Raw genomic sequence first — 25,156 nt, 5'->3', positions numbered from 1 at the left:
CTGCCGTGCAGACAGACAAGCGCCACGAGCACCACCTACTGGGCAGGAAAAGAAAAACAGAGCCCAGAGATTTCACAGAAAAAGCTTTCAACCAGCTGGGTCCCACACCCAGGGAAATCTGATCAAATGCCCAGACACCAGCAGAAAATAATGGATGATGCTCGGAAAATTGAAGATATGGCCCAGTCAAAGGAACAAACCAATAGTTCAAATGAGATACAGGAGCTGAGACAACTAATGCTGAATATACGAACAGAAATGAAAAAAGTCTTCAAAAACCAAATCAATAAATTGAGGGAGGACATGAAGAAGACATGGGCTGAACAAAAAGAAGAAATAGAAAATCTGAAAAAACAAATCACAGAACTTATGGGAGTGAAGGACAAAGAAGAAAAAATGGAAAAAACAATAGATACCTACAATGGTAGATCTAAAGAGACAGAAGCTACAATTAGTGAACTGGAGGATGGAACATCTGAATTCCAAAAAGAAACAGAAACTATAGGGAAAAGAATGGAAAAACTTGAGCAGGGGATCAGGGAACTGAATGACAATATGAAGCGCACAAATATACGTGTTGTGGGTGTCCCAGAAGGAGAAGAGAAGGGAAAAGGAGGAGAAAAACTAATGGAAAAAATTATCACTGAAAATTTCCCAACTCTTATGAAAGACCTAAATTTGCAGATCCAAGAAGTGCAGCGCACCCCAAAGAGAATAGACCCAAATAGGCATTCTCCAAGACACTTACTAGTTAGAATGTCAGAGGTCAAAGAGAAAGAGAGGATCTTGAAAGCAGCAAGAGAAAAACAATCTGTCACATACAAGGGAAACCCAATAAGACTATGTGTAGATTTCTCAGCAGAAACCATGGAAGCTAGAAGACAGTGGGATGATATATTTAAATTACTAAAAGAGAAAAACTGCCAACCAAGACTTCTATATCCAGCAAAATTGTCCTTCAAAAATGAAGGAGAAATTAAAACATTTATAGACAAAAAGTCACTGAGAGAATTTGTGACCAAGAGACCAGCTCTGCAAGAAATACTAAAGGGAGCACTAGAGTCAGATATGAAAAGACAGAAGAGAGAGGTATGGAGTAAAGTGTAGAAAGAAGGAAAATCAGATATGATATATATAATACAAAAGCCAAAATGGTAGAGGAAAATATTATCCAAACAGTAATAATACTAAAAGTTAATGGACTGAATTTCCCAATCAAAAGACATAGAATGGCAGAATGGATTATGACCCAGCAATACCACTGCTAAGTATCTACTCAAGGGACTTAAGGGCAAAGACACAGACGGACATTTGCACACCAGTGTTTATAGCAGCATTATCTACAATTGCAAAGAGAGGGAAACAGCCAAAATGTTCATCAACAGACGAGTGGCTAAACAAACTGTGGCGTATACCTACGATGGAATACTATGCAGCTTTAAGACAGACTAAACTTATGAAGCATGTAATAGCATGGATGGACCTAGAGAACATTATGCTGAGTGAGTCTAGCCCAAAACTAAAGGACAAATACTGTAAGGTCCCACTGATGTGAACCGACATTCGAGAATCAGCTTGGAATATATCAATGGTAACAGAGACCAGCAGGAGTTAGAAACAGGGTAAGATAATGGGTAACTGGAGCTGAAGGGATACAGACTGTGCAACAGGACTAGATACAAAAACTCAAAAATGGACAGCACAATAATACCTAAGTGTAATGTAACTAGGTTGGAACACTGAATGAAGCTGCACCTGAAATATGGTTTTTTGTTTGTTTGTTTGTGTGTTTGTATCTTTTGTTTTTGTTTTTTTTCTTTTTCCTTTATATATATATATATATATTATTAGTATTATTATTTTAATTCTCTTTTCTATATTAACATTCTATATCTTTTTCTGCTGTTTTGCTAGTTCTTTTCCTAAATCGATGCAAATGTACTAAGAAATGATGATCATACATCTATGTGATGATACTAAGAATTACTGAGTGCATTTGTAGAATGAAATGATTTCTAAATGTTGTGTTAATTTCTTTTCTTTTTTTTGATTAATAAAAAAATTTAAAAAAAAACATGGCTTTTCTAGGGTACATACATCCTTTCAAATTTAGAAGGGTCTGAATTAATTTATTGAATAGGCCTTGTGTGTAATGGGAAGCAGAAATTCCATTCTTTGTAAGGCTCTTAATAGTAAAATAATATCCTAAGTCATCAATTAATGTCTTAGCAGAAATTGGTTGTACGAAGCATCATCTTTTACCATTCAAAACTACATGTTCAAAGACAATCTGAAGACAAATTAGAAATGGCCCTTTAAAAAGTAGAGTGAGAGGCAGTGGAGTTTGTATTTTGGGATAGGAGTTATTTATGGATCCCATAAATCTGGGCATGAGGCCTGGAGAAAGCAGCAGAAAGACCTTTGGAGTTCAGCTAAGCCTCTGGTAAGACTCCACACTTTCTCCCCACTGTCATCCCTCCGGTGGGAATTCCCCAGTCCTATAACTCAAATTGGGGAGACTCCTCAGCCCCCGCCATGCTACCCAGCAGCAGGTAGATCCATGTAGTTACCTTCTTTTCATCTCTCTTATTTTGTAAACTGCTCTGGGGTAAACTAAATTATTAGTACAGTGATTTTTACTTGACTAAAACTAAGTGCCAAAGGTAGCCTGTTTTTTCCAGAGGTGCATGCAAGCTTCACAGTCCACAACTCTAATGACCAACTCAGTCTCTTGCAATGGACTTCAAAGTCTCTCTTACTTACATATTTTGTTTCTCTGGTCCCTCAGGTAATCTGAATCCTGTTAATAATTTATTGTGATTCTGTTTTATTTGCATACTCCTCTAGCAATTATTAATCCTAAAACTGTAGCAACACAGATAGGTAGTTCTGATTTGAGTTACTCATCCCCTCAACTTTAGTGTCAATGTGTATTTTCCCAGTTTCCTTGCTAAGTAGAATGACTATTTATCCTGATTTGTCTAGGACTAAGGGGTTTTAGTATCAAGCAAATTGGAATGGTTGATCATCCTATACCAGGAGGCTGAACCATAATGGCTAAGATATAAGGCAGAAACTAAAAATTCTAGACAAGATAACTCAGAAAGAGTAAACGTTAGAAAGAAAATAAAGGAAAGAAAGATAGATTTTTTTCTATTTTTAGAAAGTATTTTTAAAAAGTACTTTTAGAATGTATTTTTACTTTCTAAGTAGAAAGTAAGCACAAGAAATAAATGAAGGCATCCATGGAAGAGGAAAATACAAGAAAAAAAAAACATCAAAATGAGAGAAGATGAGACACTGGTCAAATGAAACCTTACATCTATCCCAGAGAGAATAAAAATATAAACGGAAGGACAAGCGCTATACATGCCACTTTGATGAGCAGTGAATTGGAATAAAGTGAAGAATAAGACTTGTTAAAACGTATTCCTCTACATGTAGTTCTTTTCTTTCAGAACGCCCCTTCTGGAAGGAATGGTATATGTCTTTTCTAATGTTAAAATAAAACATAGCATTGTATAATGTTTGAAAAAAAAGATGATCAGGAATAAATCAGTTAAAAATAATTACCTGTCCAAAATTAGTTTTCCCTTATTCCTTAAAGAGGGTGATGTTTCAGCTGTTAGAAAATTACCAGTTCAGCCAGTATTTAGTCTAACTCCTTGGAGTATCTGTAATTTTGTTGTTTGAGGTTAACAAATATTAATGAAGTATATAAGTTATATATAAAGAGATGTACTTGAAATTATATACAGCAATTGTCTTCCTTCCAGTGTTTGACTTTGTCTGGTTTCCTCTCTTGTCTTTTTATTACTATTAAACAAGGATTCAATCTGATCTTCTTTCTCCAATAAAAGATCATCTAAGTGGCCTTTTCACTTTCACGGTGGAGTGTAGTTAGTACATCCATTGTTGTTTTGTGACAATAATTGTGTGCTGCTTCTCAATTTCATCAGTGGGAAGAAGGTGGCTGCATTTGCACAAGGAACCCGGGGCTTTTGGGTGGTAGCAGGAAAATGAGGATGGGAATGGATGGTGCAAAGCACCACTGGCCAGGCTGGGCACTAAGGGAGTGGAAACATCCTTCCTCAAAAGATTGTAGGCATCAGGCAGGGTCTTGGGCTTGTGAGGTACCACCACAGAATAGACCAGCTGGTTCCTGGAGTGTGTACCAATTTTCAGCTACAACCCGGGCCTAATTATAGAATCTGATCCACGAGTCTGGAACACAACAAAGCATAAACATTTTTCAAGACCCCATGTAATATGGGAACTTTATTATAACTCTTGTAATGCTGTGCTGGAGTAACAACAAAGTTGAGATTATTTCAGTGCTGAGATTTCTACCCATTCATATTGCCAGCAAGTCAGACTTTCACTCATTTAAAATATAAGAATAACTGAATCTAAGCCAGACAAAAAAGACTACATATTGTATGATGACATTTATTGAATGTCATCTTACTGAATAGAATAAGCAAATTCATAGTGAATTAAAGTACACTGGTGTTTGCCTAGGACTGGGGGACTGGGAAGAGGGGTGAATGGAATTGGGGAGTGACCAATGGATATGGGTTTCTTTTTGAGGTGATGAAATGCTCCAAAATTGCTTGTGGTGATAGTTGCACAACTCTGTGGATAAACTAAAAATCATTGAGCTATGCACTTTAAATGGGTATATTTTGTGGTGTGGTAGATTGAACTACTACATATATCCCAACAAAAGACATTCTCAGTCTTAATCTACATTCCTGTGGGAGTGAACTTATTCCTAAATAAGACCTTATGAAGATGTTATTTTTAGATCAAGTGTGGCCCAACTGAATCAGGGTGGGCCTAATTCCATTATTTATAAGGGAGGCCTTATAAAGGGAAATTAGAGAAAGCCACAGAGAGTGGAGCAAGAAGTCAAAGTCAGCAGAAGCTGGCAGAGTAGAACAAGGACGGAAATCGCCGTGTGAAGGGAGGCAGGGAGGCAAGTCATGGAGCCCCACAGATTGCTCCAGGCCATGACCATAATGCTGCAGACTTTGGGAAGGAAACTTGATTCAGACTCCAAGTCTCCAAAACTATAAGTGATTCAGTTGCTAACACTGCCAGAGTACAAGATACAAAAAATGGATTGGATTTTACATGAGAGATTCAGTAGGTTACAAATTTATAGTTCTAAGGCCATGAACATGTCCAGATTAAGGCATCAACAAGAGGATACCTTCACTCAAGAAAGGCTGATCACGTCTGGGTTTCTTTGTCACATGGGACAGCATGTGGCAATGTCTGCCGGCCCTTCTCTCCTGGGTTGGTTTCAGAATAGCTCTTGCAGCTCCTATGGGTCCTTCTGGCCTCTCCTGTGGCATTTTCATTCTGCATCTCCAAACTTCTATGTGGCCTCTCTTAGCTTCTCTGAGGCAAACTCTGGATTTCATCTGTCAGTTTAGTATCTCTCCCGGGGCATTTTCTGTATACAAGCATCTGTCATCCCTCTTCTCTCAGTGTAGGTTCTGGGCTCTCTCTATGTTTTCTGCCTTTTATTCTTTTCATAGAAGACTCTAGTAAAAAGATTAAGACCCACCTTGAATTGGGTGGGTCACATCTTCATGGAAACAACCTATCAAAAGGTCCCTGCCACAATAGGTCTGCACCCCCAAGATTGGATTAGAAGAACATGGCTTTTCTGGGGTACGTAACAGTTTCAAACCAGCACTGTAAGCCAATACATTCCTGTTGTTAAGTCAACCCATTGTGTGATATTTGTCATAGCAGCTGGCAAACAAAGACATATGGTATATGAATTATATATCAATAAAACTATTGTTAAAAAGAAAAAAATAAAAACTTGACCAAGAAGTCCATTGTTCCCTGTCCTTGGTAAGTATATTACTTTGGGGGAAGATATCTTTCAAGATGTGTAACATACAAGACAGCACATGCTAAGCATAAGAATAAGATCCTAGAGAAAGTTCAGGTTTTGAGTTCGGCCTTAGAATAAAGAATTCTAACCCAATTGATTTATTATGAAACTCAACTGTTTTTTTGCCATGCGACAGGAACAGAGTTCATAGAGAAAAGAAAGCTCCAACCAATTCTTCCTTCACCTGATCCATTTTGTGGACTGTTAGTGCTGCTATCAGGCTTTTGTGGGAGCCTCCAAACTAGAGAAGCCACTTTACTTTAGCACCCATGGGAGAGAATCAACATAAAACAATTCCTCTCATGTACACCCAAGGTTGTCCCAATAACTGCTTCTGGGAACTAGTGAAAAAGAATTGAACTGTGTTTTTAAAATGTCATTGCAAAACTATTGAAAGTAGAAATTATTTTCTTTTTTGCCATCAGCGTTATCCTTTGCAGTCATTTCTTATACAGTAGATACAATTTTAAAAGTCAGATCTTAATTTTCTCATAATTTTTACATACCCAAATTTGAGGATTAAAGAAATTTTTACTTGAAAATTAAAAGGATTATTCATTTAATACTTGATGATATTTTGTAATACAGTAAAGCATACCCAAGTAAACAATGCAAAAGAAATACTTTTAAAATAAAAAGTAGTATTTTCTTCCGACTCTCACATTCTGCTTGCCAGAGATAATTTAACTGTTCTGCTTGTGGTTCTCCTATTATAACATTTAAAATGTGAGAACCATAAATAAACATAGATAGCTCTTTTACTCCTAATCCAATCTTGTGGGAGTGAGCCTATTGTAAGGGAGATCTTTTGATTAGGTTGTTTCCATGGAGATGTGCCCCATTGAACTGTGGGTGTGGTCATTTGATTACACATCATTTGATGTGACCCCGCCCATTCAAGGTGGGTCTTAATTAGTTTACTGAGTCCTAAAAGAGCTGACACAGAGGGCAGTGAGTTCAGATGGTTGGAGAGCCAACACAGACACAGACGTTTGGAGATGCTAAGATAAGAAATGAAATCTAGTGTTTGCCCTAGAGAAGCTAAGAAAGGACCCACAGATGCTTAGGGAGAGGAGGCCACTGGAACCCGGAGCTGAAACAATGAAACCTGGGAACAATGGGTCAGCAGACATCACCATGTGCCTTCCCATGTGACAGAGGAACACGGATGCTTTCTGTCATAGTCAGGGACATGTGTCAACTTGGCCAAGGTGTGGTACCTGTTTCTCTGGTTGGGCAAGTGCTGGCCTGTCTGTTGCAATGAGGACATTTCATAGAATTAGATCATGATCATGTCAGCTGCATCCACAGCTGATTGCATTTGTAATCAGCCAAAGGGGAGTGTCTTCTGCAATGAGTGATGCTTAATCTAATCTCGGGAAGCCTTTTAAGGAGGATTCAGAAGATACAAGTTCCATTCCTGCTTCGGCTGGTGAGCCTCTCCTGTGGAGTTCATTCAGACCCCCCATTGGAGTCGTCGGCTTCACAGCCTGCCCTGTGGATTTTGGACTCTGCATTCCCACAGTGACGTGAGACTCTTCTAAAAATTTTATATTTGCGAGTGTTCCCTGTTGATTCTGTTTCTCTAAAGAACCCTAACTAATACACTGCCTTTCCTTTGAGAAGGTATCCTAGTGTTGATGCCTTAATTTGGACATTTTCACAGCCTTAGAATTATAACTTGTACCTTAATAAATCCCCTTTTTAAAAGCCAGGCATTTCTGGTATATTGCATTCCAGCAGTTTTAGCAAACCAAAACATTGTCTTTATAATTTTGATAAACTTAAATTCTATACTTTTTAAAATATATTAACTTTAGCCAGAATCTCTGAACTTCTTATCAGAATCTAAGATAAGATTTTTAACACTTCTACATTTCCCTCTCCTCTCCTTCCTTCATTTCTCTCCCAATTCTATTGCCTATGTCATTACTTCTAATTGTCAAGCTTTACTACAGTTTCTTTCTGTTCTCTAACGATAATTAAGCCCCCGCGTTTTGTCTATAGGTGGATGCTAAACGAAAGAAGAAGAAAACAAACAATAGAAGTACTATTTGGTTCTGTTGAGTATAATCGCTACACAATCAAAATTATAGTAGGATTTATAGAACACAGAGCACACATGATCCCATGTGACTACATCTGTACCTCTTGTAAGACAGTGTTCCCAGCAGCAAGATCAAATGAATTCTCTGCTTTTACACCCCACCAAGTGTTCCAAATTATGCCATATTTATTTCATCCAGTTTATTCTATGACTTCTATATAGCTATTGGATTTTCTGAAATTTCTGACTACATTTAGCTTCCCTTGTTTACAGAAATTTATTCAGCTTCCTAATAGTATTTGATATAAGAAATGGCTTCCAAAAAATGTGTAATCTTCTCAGTCTTTCATTTTCCTGTTCTTATTTGAATCAACAATCTTTTTAACTGTTTATAGTCAATGTATAAGAAATTTTTCTTCTTTGCACTCTGAAATGAATGCTGTGATTGAAGTGAATGCTGTCACTTAGGTACCTAGGAAAATTCAAACACACTTGGAGTACCATGCCTTCTAATATTTTCTATGATCTCTTTCCAGAATTTCTATAAAGTAAAAACTATGAAAGAAATATTAAGAGGCAAAAGAATCAATATAGAAGGTTGGATATCCATCTTTTAAAAATATTTTTCAGAGGACATAAGACCAGATAAAAGATTATTTTCTTCCCTAGTTTATCTTATTTTCACAATCATTAATTTACATTTATTCTTTCATGTTTTCTTGATTCCTCCCTTTTTTTTTTTTTTTAGATGCATGGTCTGGGAATTGAACCTGGGTCTCCCTCATGGAAGGCATGCATTCTACCACTGAACCACCCATGCACCCTTGATTCCTCCCTTTTCAAAGCAAACTATTCTTGTTTCATGGGTTTATTATGTCTTTAAAATGTCTCTCTGCCAGGCAGGCAAGATAGAAAAACATTTTTTATTAATTTTTACCTACAAACATTCTATATCCACTGTTTCAGTTTGTTAAAGTTGCCAGAATGCAATATACCAGAGATTGTCAGCTTTTACAATGGGGATTTATTAGCTTATAAATTTACAGTTCTAAGGCCATGAAAAATCTAAATTAAGGCATCAACAGGGTGATACCTTCCCTGAGGAAAAGCTGCCAGCATCTGGGATACTTCTATCTCATGAGAAGGTAAATGGCCACATCCACTGGTCCTTCTCTCCTGGGTTTCACTGCTTTCAGCTCCTGGCTTCAGTGACTTTCTCTCTCAACTTCTGAGGGTGTGTCCTTGTCTCAGATTCTCTTAGGCTTCTCTGAGCTCTCTGGCTCTGTGTGTGTGTCCTTTATCCTCTTAGAAAGGACTCCAGAAAGGGGATTAAGACCCACTTTGAATGGGATGGGTCACATCTCAACTGGAATAACCTAATCAAAAGGTCCCACCCACAATAGGTCTGCACCCACAAGAATGGCTCATAAGAACAAGTCCTTTTCTGGGGTACATAACAACTTCAAACTACCACATCCACCAAGAGAAAATCCCCTCTCATCACCTCCCCCATCTTCAGGTAACCTCTAATCTTTATGCATCTGCAAATTTGTTATTTCTAAATATCTCATACAAGTGACATCATATATTGTTTGTCCTTATGTACCTTGCCTAAGAAAACTTTTTTTTAATTTTTCATTCATGCCAAGTTATTTTTGTTTATGCTAGAATCAGATTTTATTTCTTCATCCTAATCCTTTTTTTTAATTCTTTTTTTTTATTAATTGAAAAAAAGAATTAACAAAACAATTAGAAATCATTCCAATCTACATGTACAATCAGTAATTCTTAATAACATCACATAGTTGCATATTCATCATTTCTTAGTACATTTGCATCAATTTAGAAAAAGAAATAAAAAGACAACAGAATAAGAATTAAAACAATAATAGAAAGAAAAAAAAACAAAAACAAAAAACCTATACCTCACATGCAGCTTCATTCAGTGTTTTAACATAATTGCATTACAATTGGGTAGTATTGTGCTGTTCATTTCTGAGTTTTTATATCCAGTCCCGTTGTACAGTCTGTATCCCTTCAGCTCCAATTATCCCTTTTTTTTTTTAATTAACGGAAAAAAAGAAATTAACCCAACATTTAGAGAGCATACCATTCTACATATGCAATCATTAATTCTTAACATCATCACATAGATGCATGATCATCATTTCTTAGTACATATGCATTGGTTTAGAAGAACTAGCAACATAACCGAAAAAGATATAGAATGTTAATATAGAGAAAAAAATAAAAGTAATAATAGTAAAATCAAAACAAAACAAAACAAAAACCTATAGCTCAGATGCAGCTTCATTCAGTGTTTTAACATGATTATTTTACAATTAGGTATTATTGTGCTGTCCATTTTTGAGTTTTTGTATCTAGTCCTGTTACACCGTCTGTATCCCTTCAACTCCAATTGGCCATTATCTTACCCTGTTTCTACCTCCTGCTGGACTCTGTTATCAAGGACATATTCCAAATTTATTCTCGAATGTCTGTTCACATCAGTGGGACCATACAGTATTTGTCCTTTAGTTTTTGGCTAGACTCACTCAGCATAATGTTCTCTAGGTCCATCCATGTTATTACATGCTTCATAAGTTTATCCTGTCTTAAAGCTGCATAGTATTCCATCGTATGTATATACCACAGTTTGTTTAGCCACTCTTCTGTTGATGGAGATTTTGGCTGTTTCTATCTCTTTGCAATTGTAAATAACGCTGCTATAAACATTGGTGTGCAAATGTCTGTTTGTGTCTTTGCCCTTAAGTCCTTTGAGTATATTCCCAGCAATGGTATTGCTGGGTCGTATGGCAATTCTATATTCAGTTTTTTGAGGAACCGCCAAACTGCCTTCCACAGTGGTTGCACCATTTGACATTCCCACCAACAGTGGATAAGTGTGGCTCTTTCTCCGCATCCTCTCCAGCACTTGTCATTTTCTGTTTTGTTGATAATGGCCATTCTGGTGGGTGTGAGATGATATCTCATTGTGGTTTTGATTTGCATTTCTCTAATGGCCAGGGACATTGAGCATCTCTTCATGTGCCTTTTGGCCATTTGTATTTCCTCTTCTGATAGGTGTCTGTTCAAGTCTTTTTCCCATTTTGTAATTGGGTTGGCTGTCTTTTTGTTGTTGAGATGAACAATCTCTTTATAAATTCTGGATACTAGACCTTTATCTGATATATCATTTCCAAATATTGTCTCCCATTGTGAAGGCTGTCTTTCTACTTTCTTGATGAAGTTCTTTGATGCACAAAAGTGTTTAATTTTGAGGAGTTCCCATTTATTTATTTCCTTCTTCAGTGCTCTTGCTTTAGGTTTAAGGTCCATAAAACTGCCTCCAATTGTAAGATCCATAAGATATCTCCCAACATTTTCCTCTAACTGTTTTATGGTCTTAGACCTAATGTTTAGATCTTTGATCCATTTTGAGTTAACTTTTGTATAGGGTGTGAGAGATGGGTCTTCTTTCATTCTTTTGCATATGGATATCCAGTTCTCTAGGCACCATTTATTGAAGAGACTGCTCTGTCCCAGGTGAGTTGGCTTGACTGCCTTATCAAAGATCAAATGTCCATAGATGAGAGGGTCTATATCTGAGCACTCTATTCGATTCCATTGGTCGATATATCTATCTTTATGCCAATACCATGCTGTTTTGACCACTGTGGCTTCATAATATGCCTTAAAGTCAGGCAGCGCGAGACCTCCAGCTTCGTTTTTTTTCCTCAAGATGCTTTTAGCAATTCGGGGCACCCTGCCCTTCCAGATAAATTTGCTTATTGGTTTTTCTATTTCTGAAAAATAAGTTGTTGGGATTTTGATTGGTATTGCATTGAATCTGTAAATCAATTTAGGTAGGATTGACATCTTAACTATATTTAGTCTTCCAATCCATGAACACGGTATGCCCTTCCATCTATTTAGGTCTTCTGTGATTTCTTTTAGCAGTTTTTTGTAGTTTTCTTTATATAGGTTTTTTGTCTCTTTCGTTAAATTTATTCCTAGGTATTTTATTCTTTTAGTTGCAATTGTAAATGGGATTCGTTTCTTGATTTCCCCCTCAGCTTGTTCATTACTAGTGTATAGAAATGCTACAGATTTTTGAATGTTGATCTTGTAACCTGCTACTTTGCTGTACTCATTTATTAGCTCTAGTAGTTTTGTTGTGGATTTTTCTGGGTTTTCGACGTATAGTATCATATCGTCTGCAAACAGTGATAGTTTTACTTCTTCCTTTCCAATTTTGATGCCTTGTATTTCTTTTTCTTGTCTAATTGCTCTGGCTAGAACCTCCAACACAATGTTGAATAATAGTGGTGATAGTGGACATCCTTGTCTTGTTCCTGATCTTAGGGGGAAAGTTTTCAATTTTCCCCATTGAGGATGATATTAGCTGTGGGTTTTTCATATATTCCCTCTATCATTTTAAGGAAGTTCCCTTGTATTCCTATCTTTTGAAGTGTTTTCAACAGGAAAGGATGTTGAATCTTGTCGAATGCCTTCTCTGCATCAATTGGGATGATCATGTGATTTTTCTGCTTTGATTTGTTGATATGGTGTATTACATTAATTGATTTTCTTATGTTGAACCATCCTTGCATACCTGGGATGAATCCTACTTGGTCATGATGTATAATTCTTTTAATGTGTTGTTGGATACGATTTGCTAGAATTTTATTGAGGATTTTTGCATCTGTATTCATTAGAGAGATTGGTCTGTAGTTTTCTTTTTTGTAATATCTTTGCCTGGTTTTGGTATGAGGGTGATGTTGGCTTCATAGAATGAATTAGGCAGTTTTCCCTCCACTTTGATTTTTTTGAAGAGTTTGAGGAGAATTGGTACTAATTCTTTCTGGAACGTTTGGTAGAATTCACATGTGAAGCCATCTGGTCCTGGACTTTTCTTTTTAGGAAGCTTTTGAATGACTAATTCAATTTCTTTACTTGTGATTGGTTTGTTGAGGTCATCTATGTCTTCTTGAGTCAAAATTGGTTGTTCATGTCTTTCCAGGAACCCGTCCATTTCATCTAAATTGTTGTATTTATTAGCGTAAAGTTGTTCATAGTATCCTGTTATTACCTCCTTTATTTCTGTGAGGTCAGTAGTTATGTCTCCTCTTCATTTCTGATCTTATTTATTTGCATCCTCTCTCTTCTTCTTTTTGTCCATCTTGCTAAGGGCCCATCAATCTTATTGATTTTCTCATAGAACCAACTTCTGGTCTTATTGATTTTCTCTACTGTTTTCATATTTTCAATTTCATTTATTTCTGCTCTGATCTTTGTTATTTCTTTCCTTTTGCTTGCTTTGGGATTAGTTTGCTGTTCTTTCTCCAGTTCTTCCAATTGAACAGTTAATTCCTGCATTTTTGCCTTTTCTTCTTTTCTGATATAGGCATTTAGGGCAATAAATTTCCCTCTTAGCACTGCCTTTGCTGCATCCCATAAGTTTTGATATGTTGTGTTTTCATTTTCATTTGCCTCGAGGTATTTACTAATTTCTCTTGCAATTTCTTCTTTGACCCACTCGTTGTTTAAGAGTGTGTTGTTGAGCCTCCAGGTATTTGTGAATTTTCTGGCATTCCGCCTATTATTGATTTCCAACTTCATTCCTTTATGATCCGAGAAAGTGTTGTGTATGATTTCAATCTTTTTAAATTTGTTAAGACTTGCTTTGTGACCCAGCATATGGTCTATCTTTGAGAATGATCCATGAGCACTTGAGAAAATGGTGTATCCTGCTGTTGTGGGATGTAATGTCCTATAAATGTCTGTTAAGTCTAGCTCATTTATAGTAATATTCAGATTCTCTATTTTTTTATTGATCCTCTGTCTAGATGTTCTGTCCATTGATGAGAGTGGGGAATTGAAGTCTCCAACTATTATGGTATTTGTGTCTATTTCCCTTTTCAGTGTTTGCAGTGTATTCCTCACGTATTTTGGGGCATTCTGGTTCGGTGCATAAATATTTATGATTGTTATGTCTTCTTGTTTAATTGTTCCTGTTATTAGTATATAGTGTCCTTCTTTGTCTCTTTTAACTGTTTTACATTTGAAGTCTAACTTGTTGGATATTAGTATAGCCACTCCTGCTCTTTTCTGGTTGTTGTTTGCATGAAATATCTTTTCCCAACCTTTCACTTTCAACCTATGTTTATCTTTGGGTCTAAGATGTGTTTCCTGTAGACAGCATATAGAAGGATCCTGTTTTTTAATCCATTCTGCCAATCTATGTCTTTTGATTGGGGAATTCAGTCCATTAACATTTAGTGTTATTACTGTTTGGATAATATTTTCCTCTGCCATTTTGCCTTTTGTATTATATATATCATATCTGACTTTCCTTCTTTCTACACTCTTCTCCATACCTCTCTCTTCTGACTTTTCGGTTCTGACTCTAGTGCTCCCTTTAGTATTTCTTGCAGAGCTGGTCTCTTGGTCACAAATTCTCTCCGTGACTTTTTGTCTGAGAATGTTTTAATTTCTCCCTCATTTTTGAAGGACAATTTTGCTGGATATAGGAGTCTTGGTTGGCAGTTTTTCTCTTTTAGTAATTTAAATATATCATCCCACTGTCTTCTAGCCTCCATGGTTTCTGCTGAGAAATCTACACATAGTCTTATTGGGTTTCCCTTGTATGTGATGGATTGTTTTTCTCTTGCTGCTTTCAAGATCCTCTCTTTCTCTTTGACCTCTGACATTCTAACTAGTAAGTGTCTTGGAGAACGCCTATTTGGGTCTAATCTCTTTGGGGTACGCTGCACTTCTTGGATCTGTAATTTTAGGTCTTTCATAAGAGTTGGGAAATTTTCAGTGAAAATTTCTTCCATTAGTTTTTCTCCTCCTTTTCCCTTCTCTTCTCCTTCTGGGACACCCACAACACGTATATTTGTGCGGTTCATATTGTCCTTGAGTTCCCTGATACCCTGTTCAAATTTTTCCATTCTTTTCCCGATAGTTTCTGTTTGTTTTTGGAATTCAGATGTTCCATCCTCCAAATGGAACTAATTCTATCTCCTGTCTCTTTGAATCTATCATTGTAGGTATCCATTGTTTTTTCTATCTTTTCTACTTTGTCCTTCACTTCCATAAGTTCTGTGATTTGTTTTTTCAGTTTTTCTATTTCTTCTTTATGTTCAGCCCAGGTCTTCTTCATGTCCTCCCTCAATTTATCGATTTCGTTTTTGAAGAGGTTTTCCATTTCTGTTCGTATATTTAGCATTAGTTGTCTCAGCTCCTGTATCTCATTTGAACTATTGGTTTGTTCCTTTGACTGGGCCATATTTTCAATTATTTGAGCGTGATCCGTTATCTTCTGTTGGCGTCTGCGCATTTAGACAGATTTCCCTGGGTATTGGATCCAAAAGTTTGGAAGATTTTCCTGTGAAATCTCTGGGTTCTGTTTTTCTTATCCTGCCCAGTAGGTGGCGCTCGTGGCACACGTTTGTCTGCGGGTCCCACCAGTAAAAGGTGCTGTGGGACCTTAAACTTTGGAAAACTCTCGCCGTCCGGGGGGTTCGCTAGCCGAAGTGGCTTGAGCCGGCCCGGGGTCCGAACGCAGGGAGGGTTGCTGGTCGCCGCAGCCCGGGAAAGAGCCCGTCCGAATTTCCTAGTCGGCCCTGGGCGACAAGCGCGGCGGGAGGGCGCCAGCGGCAGCGGCCCACCCGAGAGAGTGCATGTTCCCCAGGAGTCACGGGTTTGGAAGGGGCCTCCCCCACCCGTCACCGTTCTCCGCAGCCTGGGGATTTCCGATCCAATTCTCTCAGTTGGCGTGTTGTGGGCGCCAGCCGCCTTGGTTTCAGGGGACCGCCTCTCCAATTCTCCCAGCCGGCCTGGGAAGGGGGAAGGGAGTAACTCCGGCCGCTTGCCACCCCACCCAGTGAGGACCGCGCGCCTCGGTGATCTCACCCGAGCTGCTTCTCTCAGCCAGCCAGCCGTTCCAGGATGGGGTACGCTGTCTTTTTTATCTCTGTTGTGGCTTTGGGCGCTTTCTGTATCGTTTCTACTCCCCCAGTAGCTGTCCTGGAGAAGAAACTAAGATCCGCGCATCTTACTAAGCCGCCATCTTCCAGGAAGCCCTAATCCTTTTTTTAATGTGTAGTTTTACTTTCCCTAATTATAGGGTTGATTGTTTATATTTACAAAGGACTAGTTTTCACAGAATTGTAGACCTCCTCCCCAACTAGGCCTCTCTGCTGATGGGATAGGCTGACCACTCAGGTGAGGTAGGTCAAATGGCAGGTTTCTCTAAAGGGTGCATGGCCAAAGTTTCCCTCTAACATTAAAGTGAGAAGGCCTTTATTCTGAGCCACAAAAGTTTCAGGAGCGCTAGGTTCCCCAACCAGGATGGGACGTGGACTAACTTAGGTTGCTGTCCCTTAGACAACCTTTCCTTTGATGGCCTTGAGGTGTTGCCCACCTTCCACTTTTCTTCTCTGTTTCTCCTCGGAAAAAACCCGTTTCTCCAGCTGGAAGCCCTCCTTCCTGGTCTCTGTATTATCAGTCGATAAGAACAAAAGAGAAATTCATGGCACTAAATGGGATTGACAGGCAATAATACGCGTGATCAGGGGAGGTTAAACGAATGTGGTCATTCTGCCAGCTTAACTAGAAATGTTTCAGAAAGGAATATTATCTCCAGAAGCTTAATGTGTCTTAAATGAGTTCTTGGAGCAGAGCTTTATTCACAGTACAAAAGGAAAATTCCATAATTCATTTCTTATTATTTCACTGCTTCTTTAGCTTGCCACAGATGCACTTTTGAAGAAATATGTACTTGCATTCTACTTAACAGAGCAATGTGACATTTCTTTAATACTTTGCTTATTAGTAAATAAAAAATCATAGATAATTTTATAAATAATCAAATAGACTTTAGAAATGAAAAGTGATATTGATCCACTAGTGAAGCATCTTAGTTTTTAAAATCTTATGTTTAGTCTTTAGATCAAGTAGGAATGTGTCTAATTCATCTATGTAGAGAGCATAACTATGGGGATTTTCTCAAAACTATTTGTAAACCATAAAAATAATGGTTGACATTTATTGAATTCATTCTATGTACCAGGCATTGTACCAAGTATATGACATCTTTCAGCGTAATCAATCATCCTGGTTTGCCTAGGACTGTCCCAATTTTAGCACACCAGGCCTGCTGGTTGCCCTACATCTTTATCACATTTACTCTTTGAAAGAACTCTACGTGATAAATATATAATTATCCCCACCCTACAGAGGAAGAAACTGAGGCACACAGAGGAAGCAGATGGACCAAAATCACCAAGCTAGAAAATTGAAAATTTGGTGCTCAAAACTCTGTTTATTGACATTTTCATGAGATGTATGATCTCAAAGTCTGCATTTCTAATAACCTGCTCTTTGCTATGTAGCTACAGTCCTTGGATAAAACTGACTTTTGCACTTATCTAAATAGGCCATATTCAGAATTTGCTGGCCAATTAAAAAATCAGTTTCATGAGAAATTAATTGCATCTTATTCAATAACAAGAGGAAATTAAAGACACAATGAGTTTTCAAAGGCTTTGAATGTCTTTTTGGTGAATTTTGAGGATAGTGAGTTTGGAGAGATGAAACAAGAGCATTGGGGAAATTCCACCCTTTCAAAGAACAGAGCATTTAAGGAGAATGGTGTGTGCCTGGCAGCTGTTTCAAGGAGCACAGCAGCCCTGGCACAGCATTTTACAAAGGAAATGATGGTGGCTGCCCTTGTACAGTCAAATTCAAGAGCAGAAGAAAAGTGATGTGCTTTCTTGACCTGGCATTCAACCAGGCATCTCATTTGACTTTCCTACTAATAAACTCTGAGTTTAAGTCCTAGACTGCATCTACAGTTCAAAGTGGAAAATGCTTTGCAAAGCACTGAAAGCTCGACTTTAAGGGGAAAATCATTTGTATTTACCACATTTTATAGAATCATAGCCTCTTGGGATTTGGGCCACTGAAAGCTTTTATTACTTTGTAATAACCCTAGAGAGATGGTTTGTGCTCATTAAATGAGCAAATCCACTTGCTTTCTAGTGAAATTGTGACATCTGTGGAGAAACAACTGGGACTTTACTTTAAGGCATCTATTAAAGGCATTTATTAAATATTACATTTATAGACTATCTTAAACTTATAGTTACTATTTCTTTTCTGAATATAATTTTTGTCTGTATTTGTACAAAAAATATAAAATGGAAGACCCTAAAATTCCTATCATATACTCACTTTTGAAATTTTGATTCCTCCTTCTCTGCATGCAATATATGGCCTGTCCACACTATGGAATATGATACTATCATTAAAATCATATCCCAAACGAAAACTTATTGACATTGAAATATGCCCACCAAAATTAAGGGAGGTAGTTTTGTTTACTTTTTTATAACTTGCTTCCCCTTCTTCAGTTTTAGTGTGGGTTTATCTACTCTACTCAATATTTTTCTGGAAGATGATTTTTATTGGCAGTTAAGGATTTTATAATATACACAGGTTTCAGCTTTAAAAATTCTTACATATTTAATTCTTCAAATTAAAGAATGCCTTACAAATTTTTGTACAAAGTTTTAAATATATGTTTAGAGTAAATCCTTTGATTCCTGCTCTTCTGGTTCTAAAATTATCAAAAGCCTAAACCTACCTCCTGGCAGAAAGACTGTTAATTTATAGGACAAGCCAGCAGCAAGGGGTTATCATTTTACCATAGTCAACAGCACTGAATAGCATACTTTTTTAGTATCAAAAACAGTCTAGACAATTTTTTTAAAACAGTAAATATTTCTCAATTCTTAAAAATGTTTCTGTTTTCCTTTTTTTGTTTTTATTTTGGTTTGTTTTGATTTTATTTTAAAAGGCCACCTCCATCCCAAAGGAAGAATATTTAGATGAATATATCTCCTTTAGAGTTTCAGCAGAAAAGAAAAGGCATACTTCGCTTAGATTTTGAAACGAATATAATAAAATGATCATTTAAACAGATATGGGCAGAGCTGAGGGTCAAACAAAAATGTTGAGGAACCCCGTAGATGGGCCAGAGTGGGAAGCCATTACCCTCCAAAGCCTGAAGGAACAAAGGAGAGGAAGTGGAATTACTGGTCCAATGTCAGCTGGAGCCAGAGGAAAGGCTTCAGTTGCAAAGGAGACTTCAGAGCTTCAATCTCAGAAGGAGGCAGCCCCTTCCAAAAACTGGAACTGAAGCAGCAAAAGCCAGAGAAGAAATACCAGCCTCTCTTTCTGTCCACACGCTGTTCTCTTGCTGGTGCCTTCTGGGTGAATCCAACCTGAAGGTGGAGGGGGGCCCTATGGGGCACAGAACAGGGCAGGGGAAGGCAAAGATGGGGGTGGAGGAATGGAGAATCAGCACAGTCAATATTTATGACTTTTTGTTTAATTCACTTGGAATCTTTCTTTTCAATATGTGGTACATAATAAGGATGTACTTCTATTTTACTTTCCTAGCTAGCCATGCAGTTATCTGAGGTGCATATACGAATCATTTTCTTATTCATATTTATTGCAACCATTTTCAAACTAAATTTTTATGATGTAATGGGGTTTTGTTCAGTGTTTTCTACTCTGTTTCACTGATTTCTTTATTCTTATGCAATAGCATGTGGTTTTAATTATTGTAGCATTATAATATGTTCTAGCATTTGGTAACGCTGCTTCTAAAATTCTGATGAAAAATAATTGGGAAAAAATAACTAAAAATAATGGGATGGGGAATGTTAAATATTAAAATCTTTCGTACTCAAATATATTTTTGAAGTGGAAAAAATTAAGATTTATTTAGTTAGTTAATAAATTCTAATTAGTTCTATAATACAGGAACTCCTATTTATTACACAAGTAGGTATATATTTTGAAAGATAAACACAGGAATTACTAATAGTTTCTTTATGAGTCAGGGCTCTCCAGAGAAACAGAATCCACAGAATATATATATTTTCCAATGCCATGCCTCAACCTTAAAGGGCAAGCAAATGAGGAGGAAGGCAAAGGCAAGTTCAGGATCCCATGCAGTGAACTCTGAGAGTTCCCATTGTGAACCAAAATCTTCAAACCTTCAACAACTTCTGGAATTCCAGCATAACAGGCAGGCAACTTAAAATAAACATAAAACTTAGGTGTGCAGTTTACAGAAAAAGAAAAATTCTGAAGACGTTTAAGAGGCTTGGCACTGTACCTAAGTACACTAAAAATTAGATGAAATACAAGGCAATGTGGAGTGCATAAAATTTGAAGGCTGAGTACGGTGTAGAGGCAATAGATTTTGTAAAATTGTCTGATTTACCTGACATCCCTGTTCTGCAATTCTGGATTTGAGGCTGTGTTGAACATAATCCCTATGTCTTTTCTTGACTGCCTCCTTTTTTTCTGAAGGTGCCACCTGCCTTCCAGACCATGCTGGCTGCCACCTTTGCCAGCACCCTTGCAAAACTTCCTTCTTGATGGCTGGAGTCCAGGTTGAAGCCCTGAGTTTGCACTCCTCAGCCTGCACCCTAACTATGCTGAGTCATACTTCTGCTTCCAGCATGGATGAAATGTCACACCATCGGGAATAGGGTCTAGTTTTCTGAGCAGCCACTAGGGGTTAGATGACACAGCCCAGAAGTGCAGGAGTCTATTGCCTGTGATCCGAACCAGGACTAATGGGAAACAACACTGAGTAGGAAGAAGGCATACAAATTCCTTCTCTTTTCTCTCTCTATGGACTGCTCTGAAGTTTGGTTTCTCCCTTTAGAGGTTCTAGAGAAGATCCATGTGCTGAGCCAAAATCCCTGCCAAGAGAACTATGTCTCTCCTTAGTTCATTGTGTAGCTGTGTCCAACATGGTAATATACCACATCCATTGCTTCCCATTTTTCCTTGCCTTGTTTCCCCTATTTTTTCACCTTCAACATCTGGATTTGCACTTCCCTAATTAAGTGTCAGAATTTCCATCCTTGTCTCAGGCTCTATTTTTTAAGAAAAGATTTTCCAAAAGAACTATAGCAATAGCATTCCTTTTATTGAACAGCTGGATGTTTTCCCCATGCCCCTCAAAATTCACTCCCAATTTTTCTCCATCCTGACTTCTGCCCAGGTGATATTCAAAGCACATCAATAGAACCCTGTCCTCTGGCTTCCAGTTAGGTTCAGCCAGTGAGTTCATTGGTAGGAGACTGGAGGGAGGGAGGAGTTATTCTCCTTGTCCCTTCCATATGAGAGGTCACCTTGGGCTGGTTGTGTCCCTCAAATGAGTCACAACTCCTTTCATGATAGTATCCTCTAAACAACTTTATTTTTGATTTCTAAGAACTTATTCTTTCTCTGCTCATTTCTTTGGATCTGGGAGACATAGTCTCCATTGTACTACTCTTATGTCCCTGCATTATTCCTTATCAGTCCTCTATACCCTGTGTGCTCTTTTGTAATTAGTCTCTTTATAAGTAAACCCTTTCTGAGTTATTCTAATTTGAGGATGCCATCTTTTTTCTATTGGGACAAAGAGTGAACAAGAATGGTTAAAGTATAATATGGCTTATCTAGGCTGGAATAGGGCATAGCCGTCAGAATCAGATTTTTAGTTAATGTTTTGGTAGCAAAAGAAAGTGATACACCATTTTTTTAAAATCACTTAAAATGTCAAGCAGTCTGATGATAAAAAAAGAAAATTTAAGCCCTCTAGCCGCCTATATTCTGGAGCAGCTAGAAGGAAAAATCTGAATCATATGGTAGCCCATGACAAACTCTGGGATCTGTCCTGTAACTACTTGTTGAAGAGTGCTTTGAAAACTATTGCTTTTTTATTTCTTTGCTTTGGATATATGTTATACTATGCAATAAAAAAAAGTTGAAAAAAAAAAGTTAAGCAATCAAGTTTCTTGCAGGAAAGAGAATTCCATAACCTGAAGGGACCATTTAAGAAAAGTGGGCAAATTAAAGGGAATCAATAAGCGATGGTGAAGCACTAGGGATGAGAAATAGCAGCAAGCCATTATCACCTATCCTGCTGAAAGGACAGCGGACAGAAAATGTTGTAATGTTGGAGCCCAGGCAAAGTGGTAGTCACGTAGCAGCTGTAGCTGTGGAGTAATGCTGTCCCAGAAGAGGCTCCGTCTGCGGCAGATTGGGAGTGCACAAGGAACATCCTGCCCCTTCTCCTCTCCTGCTCACCAGTCTTCTCCTTCCCACTTCTGCTCTCCAATCCCTGTGCCCCCCATTGACTGAACCCAATTGGAAACCAGAATGATGCAGTAGACAGGGTCTCAGCGCCAGACGGAGAAGGGCAGAGAATGGGCTTGGGTTGGTTAGAGGTGGGAGGGCAACAGGCAGTACCCCGTACAATCAGGGTATCAATTTCCATCCAGATAGGATCTTAATTTTATGAATCTATGTTTAAGAGAAGACAGAACTAGCTATTTAAAGTAGCTAACTACTCTGCGGTCTTAGCATAATAGGTGATTTTTGTTTTTTAGAGTGTTTGGTGAATTTTCCAAATCAATGCAAATGTTGTATTTTAACAGTTGTCTTAGGGAAAACAGATACTAATTGGAGATGTGCTTATTTTAATTTTAATTTTTAAAGGAAATATTTCCTGCTTGTTGGTGCCTAGTGGTAAGAATTTCGTTTTCTGAAACTTTCCCAGAATAAGATCATGCTTAAGTGAGAGTTTTTCTTTCTTAAAGCACTAGTTTGTTTTCACACTATTCTGTCAATCAATGGAAAAGAATAATAATCTAATGTGACACAAATAGTATCACAGTTCTCATCATATAAATATATACGGGATCCCCTTAAATCCTATTAACTTGACCAGGCAGTAAAGCCAATCTGTCAAACAAACTTTCTTATCCTAATTGAATACAGAAAGTTCAATACATAGGCATTAACGTCCTTTAAATGTATCGTTGCAAATTTAACTACAAGGTAAACTATCATCCCTCTCAAATTACGTTTGTTTTGAAAATTACTTTTTGAAGTCTTTGATTTAGATTATTTACTCTATTATTCCATGTCTTTCATGTTTTAATTTGGTCAACTACAAGTAAAGCACTGATTCATAGTGCGGGTATTAAAGGAGCATGGGTGATACTGTCAGCAGTCTGCATTTAACCAGGCATTCTCCACAGCCGGCATTTCTCTTTCTATTCATAGCACTGTCTTCAGCCTTATTGTCAGCTCACACTGGATGCGGGTAAGAAGAAAGCACCCACTTTCTCCAAAGAAAAATTGAAGGTGTTCAGAATGAGAAAGCAAATCTTTGGAATGCCATAGACCAACTTTAGAAGGTAATAATCCTAAAGCAAATATTAAACCCTACCAACATCTCAATCCATTCCCTTGTGCCAAGGCAGCAGCTCAGGAGAAGATAAGCACTAATCATCAAATGTTCTGTGTAAACTCAGAAGTACTGTGAAACTCAGGCGTCATAATTTTCACTGGCTGCCAGGCTATTTAAAGCTAAGGGTTATGGAGAAAAAGCAGATACATCATATTTTGCCACTTTCCAAAATCTAAAAATTTAAGTTGCATCCAAATAGCACAGGTTAAAACTTTCTGAGTTCAGTATCTGCACTTTTTAAAGTGGTTTCCTAAATCACTAATGGGAATATGGGCTAATATATATATCTTATATCAATATATCATAAGTATCCCCAGAATATACACTATTTGAAAAAACAATATTCCAGTTAGGATTCAGTTTAGCTAAAAAAAAAAAAAGAAAGAAAGAAAATGAATAAGACACATTTGGAAACTTTTAAAAATAAGATTTGTATCTGAGAATTCCAACTGAAGTTTAATATAGTAAGAGTGATAGTGAACCAAAAATAGATTTGAGACCCAATTTCCCAGTACTATATTTTAATTTTCAAATTCTATATTAGGTAAGTGTCATTTTAATGAAAATACACAAGTTTCTCAAGTGGAGGAAAGCACAAATCTTTTCAGCAAAACAAACAGTTTTCATAAAATAGATAAGAATTCTTTAAATTAGTATGGCTGTTTTGCAGTCAATTATTACAAATGGAGACCCTCTGGCATTGCTGGAGTAACAGAGAAAACATTCTGAGCCCTCTCTAGAATAAAAGTACTATCTCCTAAATTGTATTGTTTCTGTTGCAAGGATAGCATCGCTTTGAGCTGCAGGCACATGTTTAATCAGTTTTCCTTGCTAATTAAGAACAATAAAGACAACCCCAACATACCTGGAACTATGAATGTATTTTTAATCTTCATAAAAATCATAGCAAATTATCTCAAACGTAGGTAAGAAAAACATACATGTGGTACCACTGATTGAACTACAATCTTCCTCATGTCATGTCAACACGAACCGATGAGGTTTCACTTAGTCCCAACTCGGTCCTTTATTTCCACGACCAAAATGCCATCATGGCAGAGAATTGCAGACAAATCTTTGGTTTCAACGCCATCTGGCAGTTTATACTGTCGGGTAAAGCTTCTTGAGATAAAACCATGTTCATCCATTCTGTTTCCGTGTTGGGCCTTAATCAGCAGCCAGCCTTCGAAGGTCTGAATGATGATATCTTCAGGAAGGAACTGGACCACATCCAGCAGAATCTGAAAGCGGAATTTGCCTTCTTGTGGTGGCATCTCTGCTGCCGAGTCCCCTGGAGGAGCCTCAGGGGCTTTTCCCAGGTCCACGGTGTTTGGCCCAGGCAGTGCATATAAAGCATGGTCCAGCCTGCAGTCTTCCAAACCTCGAGCTTCAAATGCCTCCTGGTAACGCACTGGGGTTTCTATGAAATGCCTCAAAATGATTTTTGCCATGGTGGAGGGGAAACGAGCATTGAACAGCTTCCCTTTCGCAATCTCCGGTCAGGTTCCAGCGGCGAACCGTCCCAGCTGTCTACTGATTCAATGACCAGTTGGAGTGGCTGTTCTTTTTTAGCCCTGCCCAGATGCAGTGACTTAATTAGGCCTGCTTCATCGCACAGCACACTCACTCTTGTCTTATCCCACACACTGACAATGAACTGCTATTTATAGGGTGCGGTTCAGAGTTGCATTTAGCACACAGCCTGCACAAGCTGCAGAGTAAGAGATCATCCTTAGTTCTCGGTTATCCTTGGCAAATGTGTCTGCCTTGCTAACCTCAAGAGAACAAGAGTGTTTGAATCAGAAACAGTATTTGAAAAATATCTGAGTGCTCCGTCCTTGGGAACCACAGTGAT

General features: G+C 37.8%; 1 protein-coding gene and 1 long non-coding RNA gene across 2 annotated transcripts in view; one reads left to right on the top strand and one right to left on the bottom strand.

Annotated features, from left to right (window-relative positions):
- LOC143646237 (uncharacterized) overlaps window positions 1–23,218 on the top strand; it is a 36,695-nt gene extending 13,477 nt beyond the window's left edge. The window contains exon 3 of the long non-coding RNA XR_013157408.1: window positions 23,115–23,218. This is a non-coding gene — a long non-coding RNA (uncharacterized LOC143646237). The remainder of the gene's footprint in view (window positions 1–23,114) is intronic.
- A 536-nt stretch (window positions 23,219–23,754) lies between these two features.
- On the bottom strand, window positions 23,755–24,894 carry HSPB3 (heat shock protein family B (small) member 3). Its single transcript, XM_077115166.1, has one exon. It carries the CDS (start codon window positions 24,750–24,752, stop codon window positions 24,306–24,308), a length of 447 nt encoding a protein of 148 aa, XP_076971281.1. The 5' UTR covers window positions 24,753–24,894; the 3' UTR covers window positions 23,755–24,305.
- Window positions 24,895–25,156: the final 262 nt, after the last annotated feature.

The sequence above is a fragment of the Tamandua tetradactyla genome, chromosome 9 (genome assembly GCF_023851605.1).
Source record: "Tamandua tetradactyla isolate mTamTet1 chromosome 9, mTamTet1.pri, whole genome shotgun sequence".
Lineage (NCBI taxonomy): Eukaryota > Metazoa > Chordata > Mammalia > Pilosa > Myrmecophagidae > Tamandua > Tamandua tetradactyla.
The sequence above is the reverse complement of the archived record's forward strand: the minus strand, read 5'-3'. Positions and strand labels throughout refer to the sequence as shown.

Coding starts and splice junctions, on each gene's coding strand:
- HSPB3 (XM_077115166.1), bottom strand. CDS start 24,752: ATGGCAAAAATCATTTTGAGGCATTTCATAGAAACCCCAGTGCGTTAC.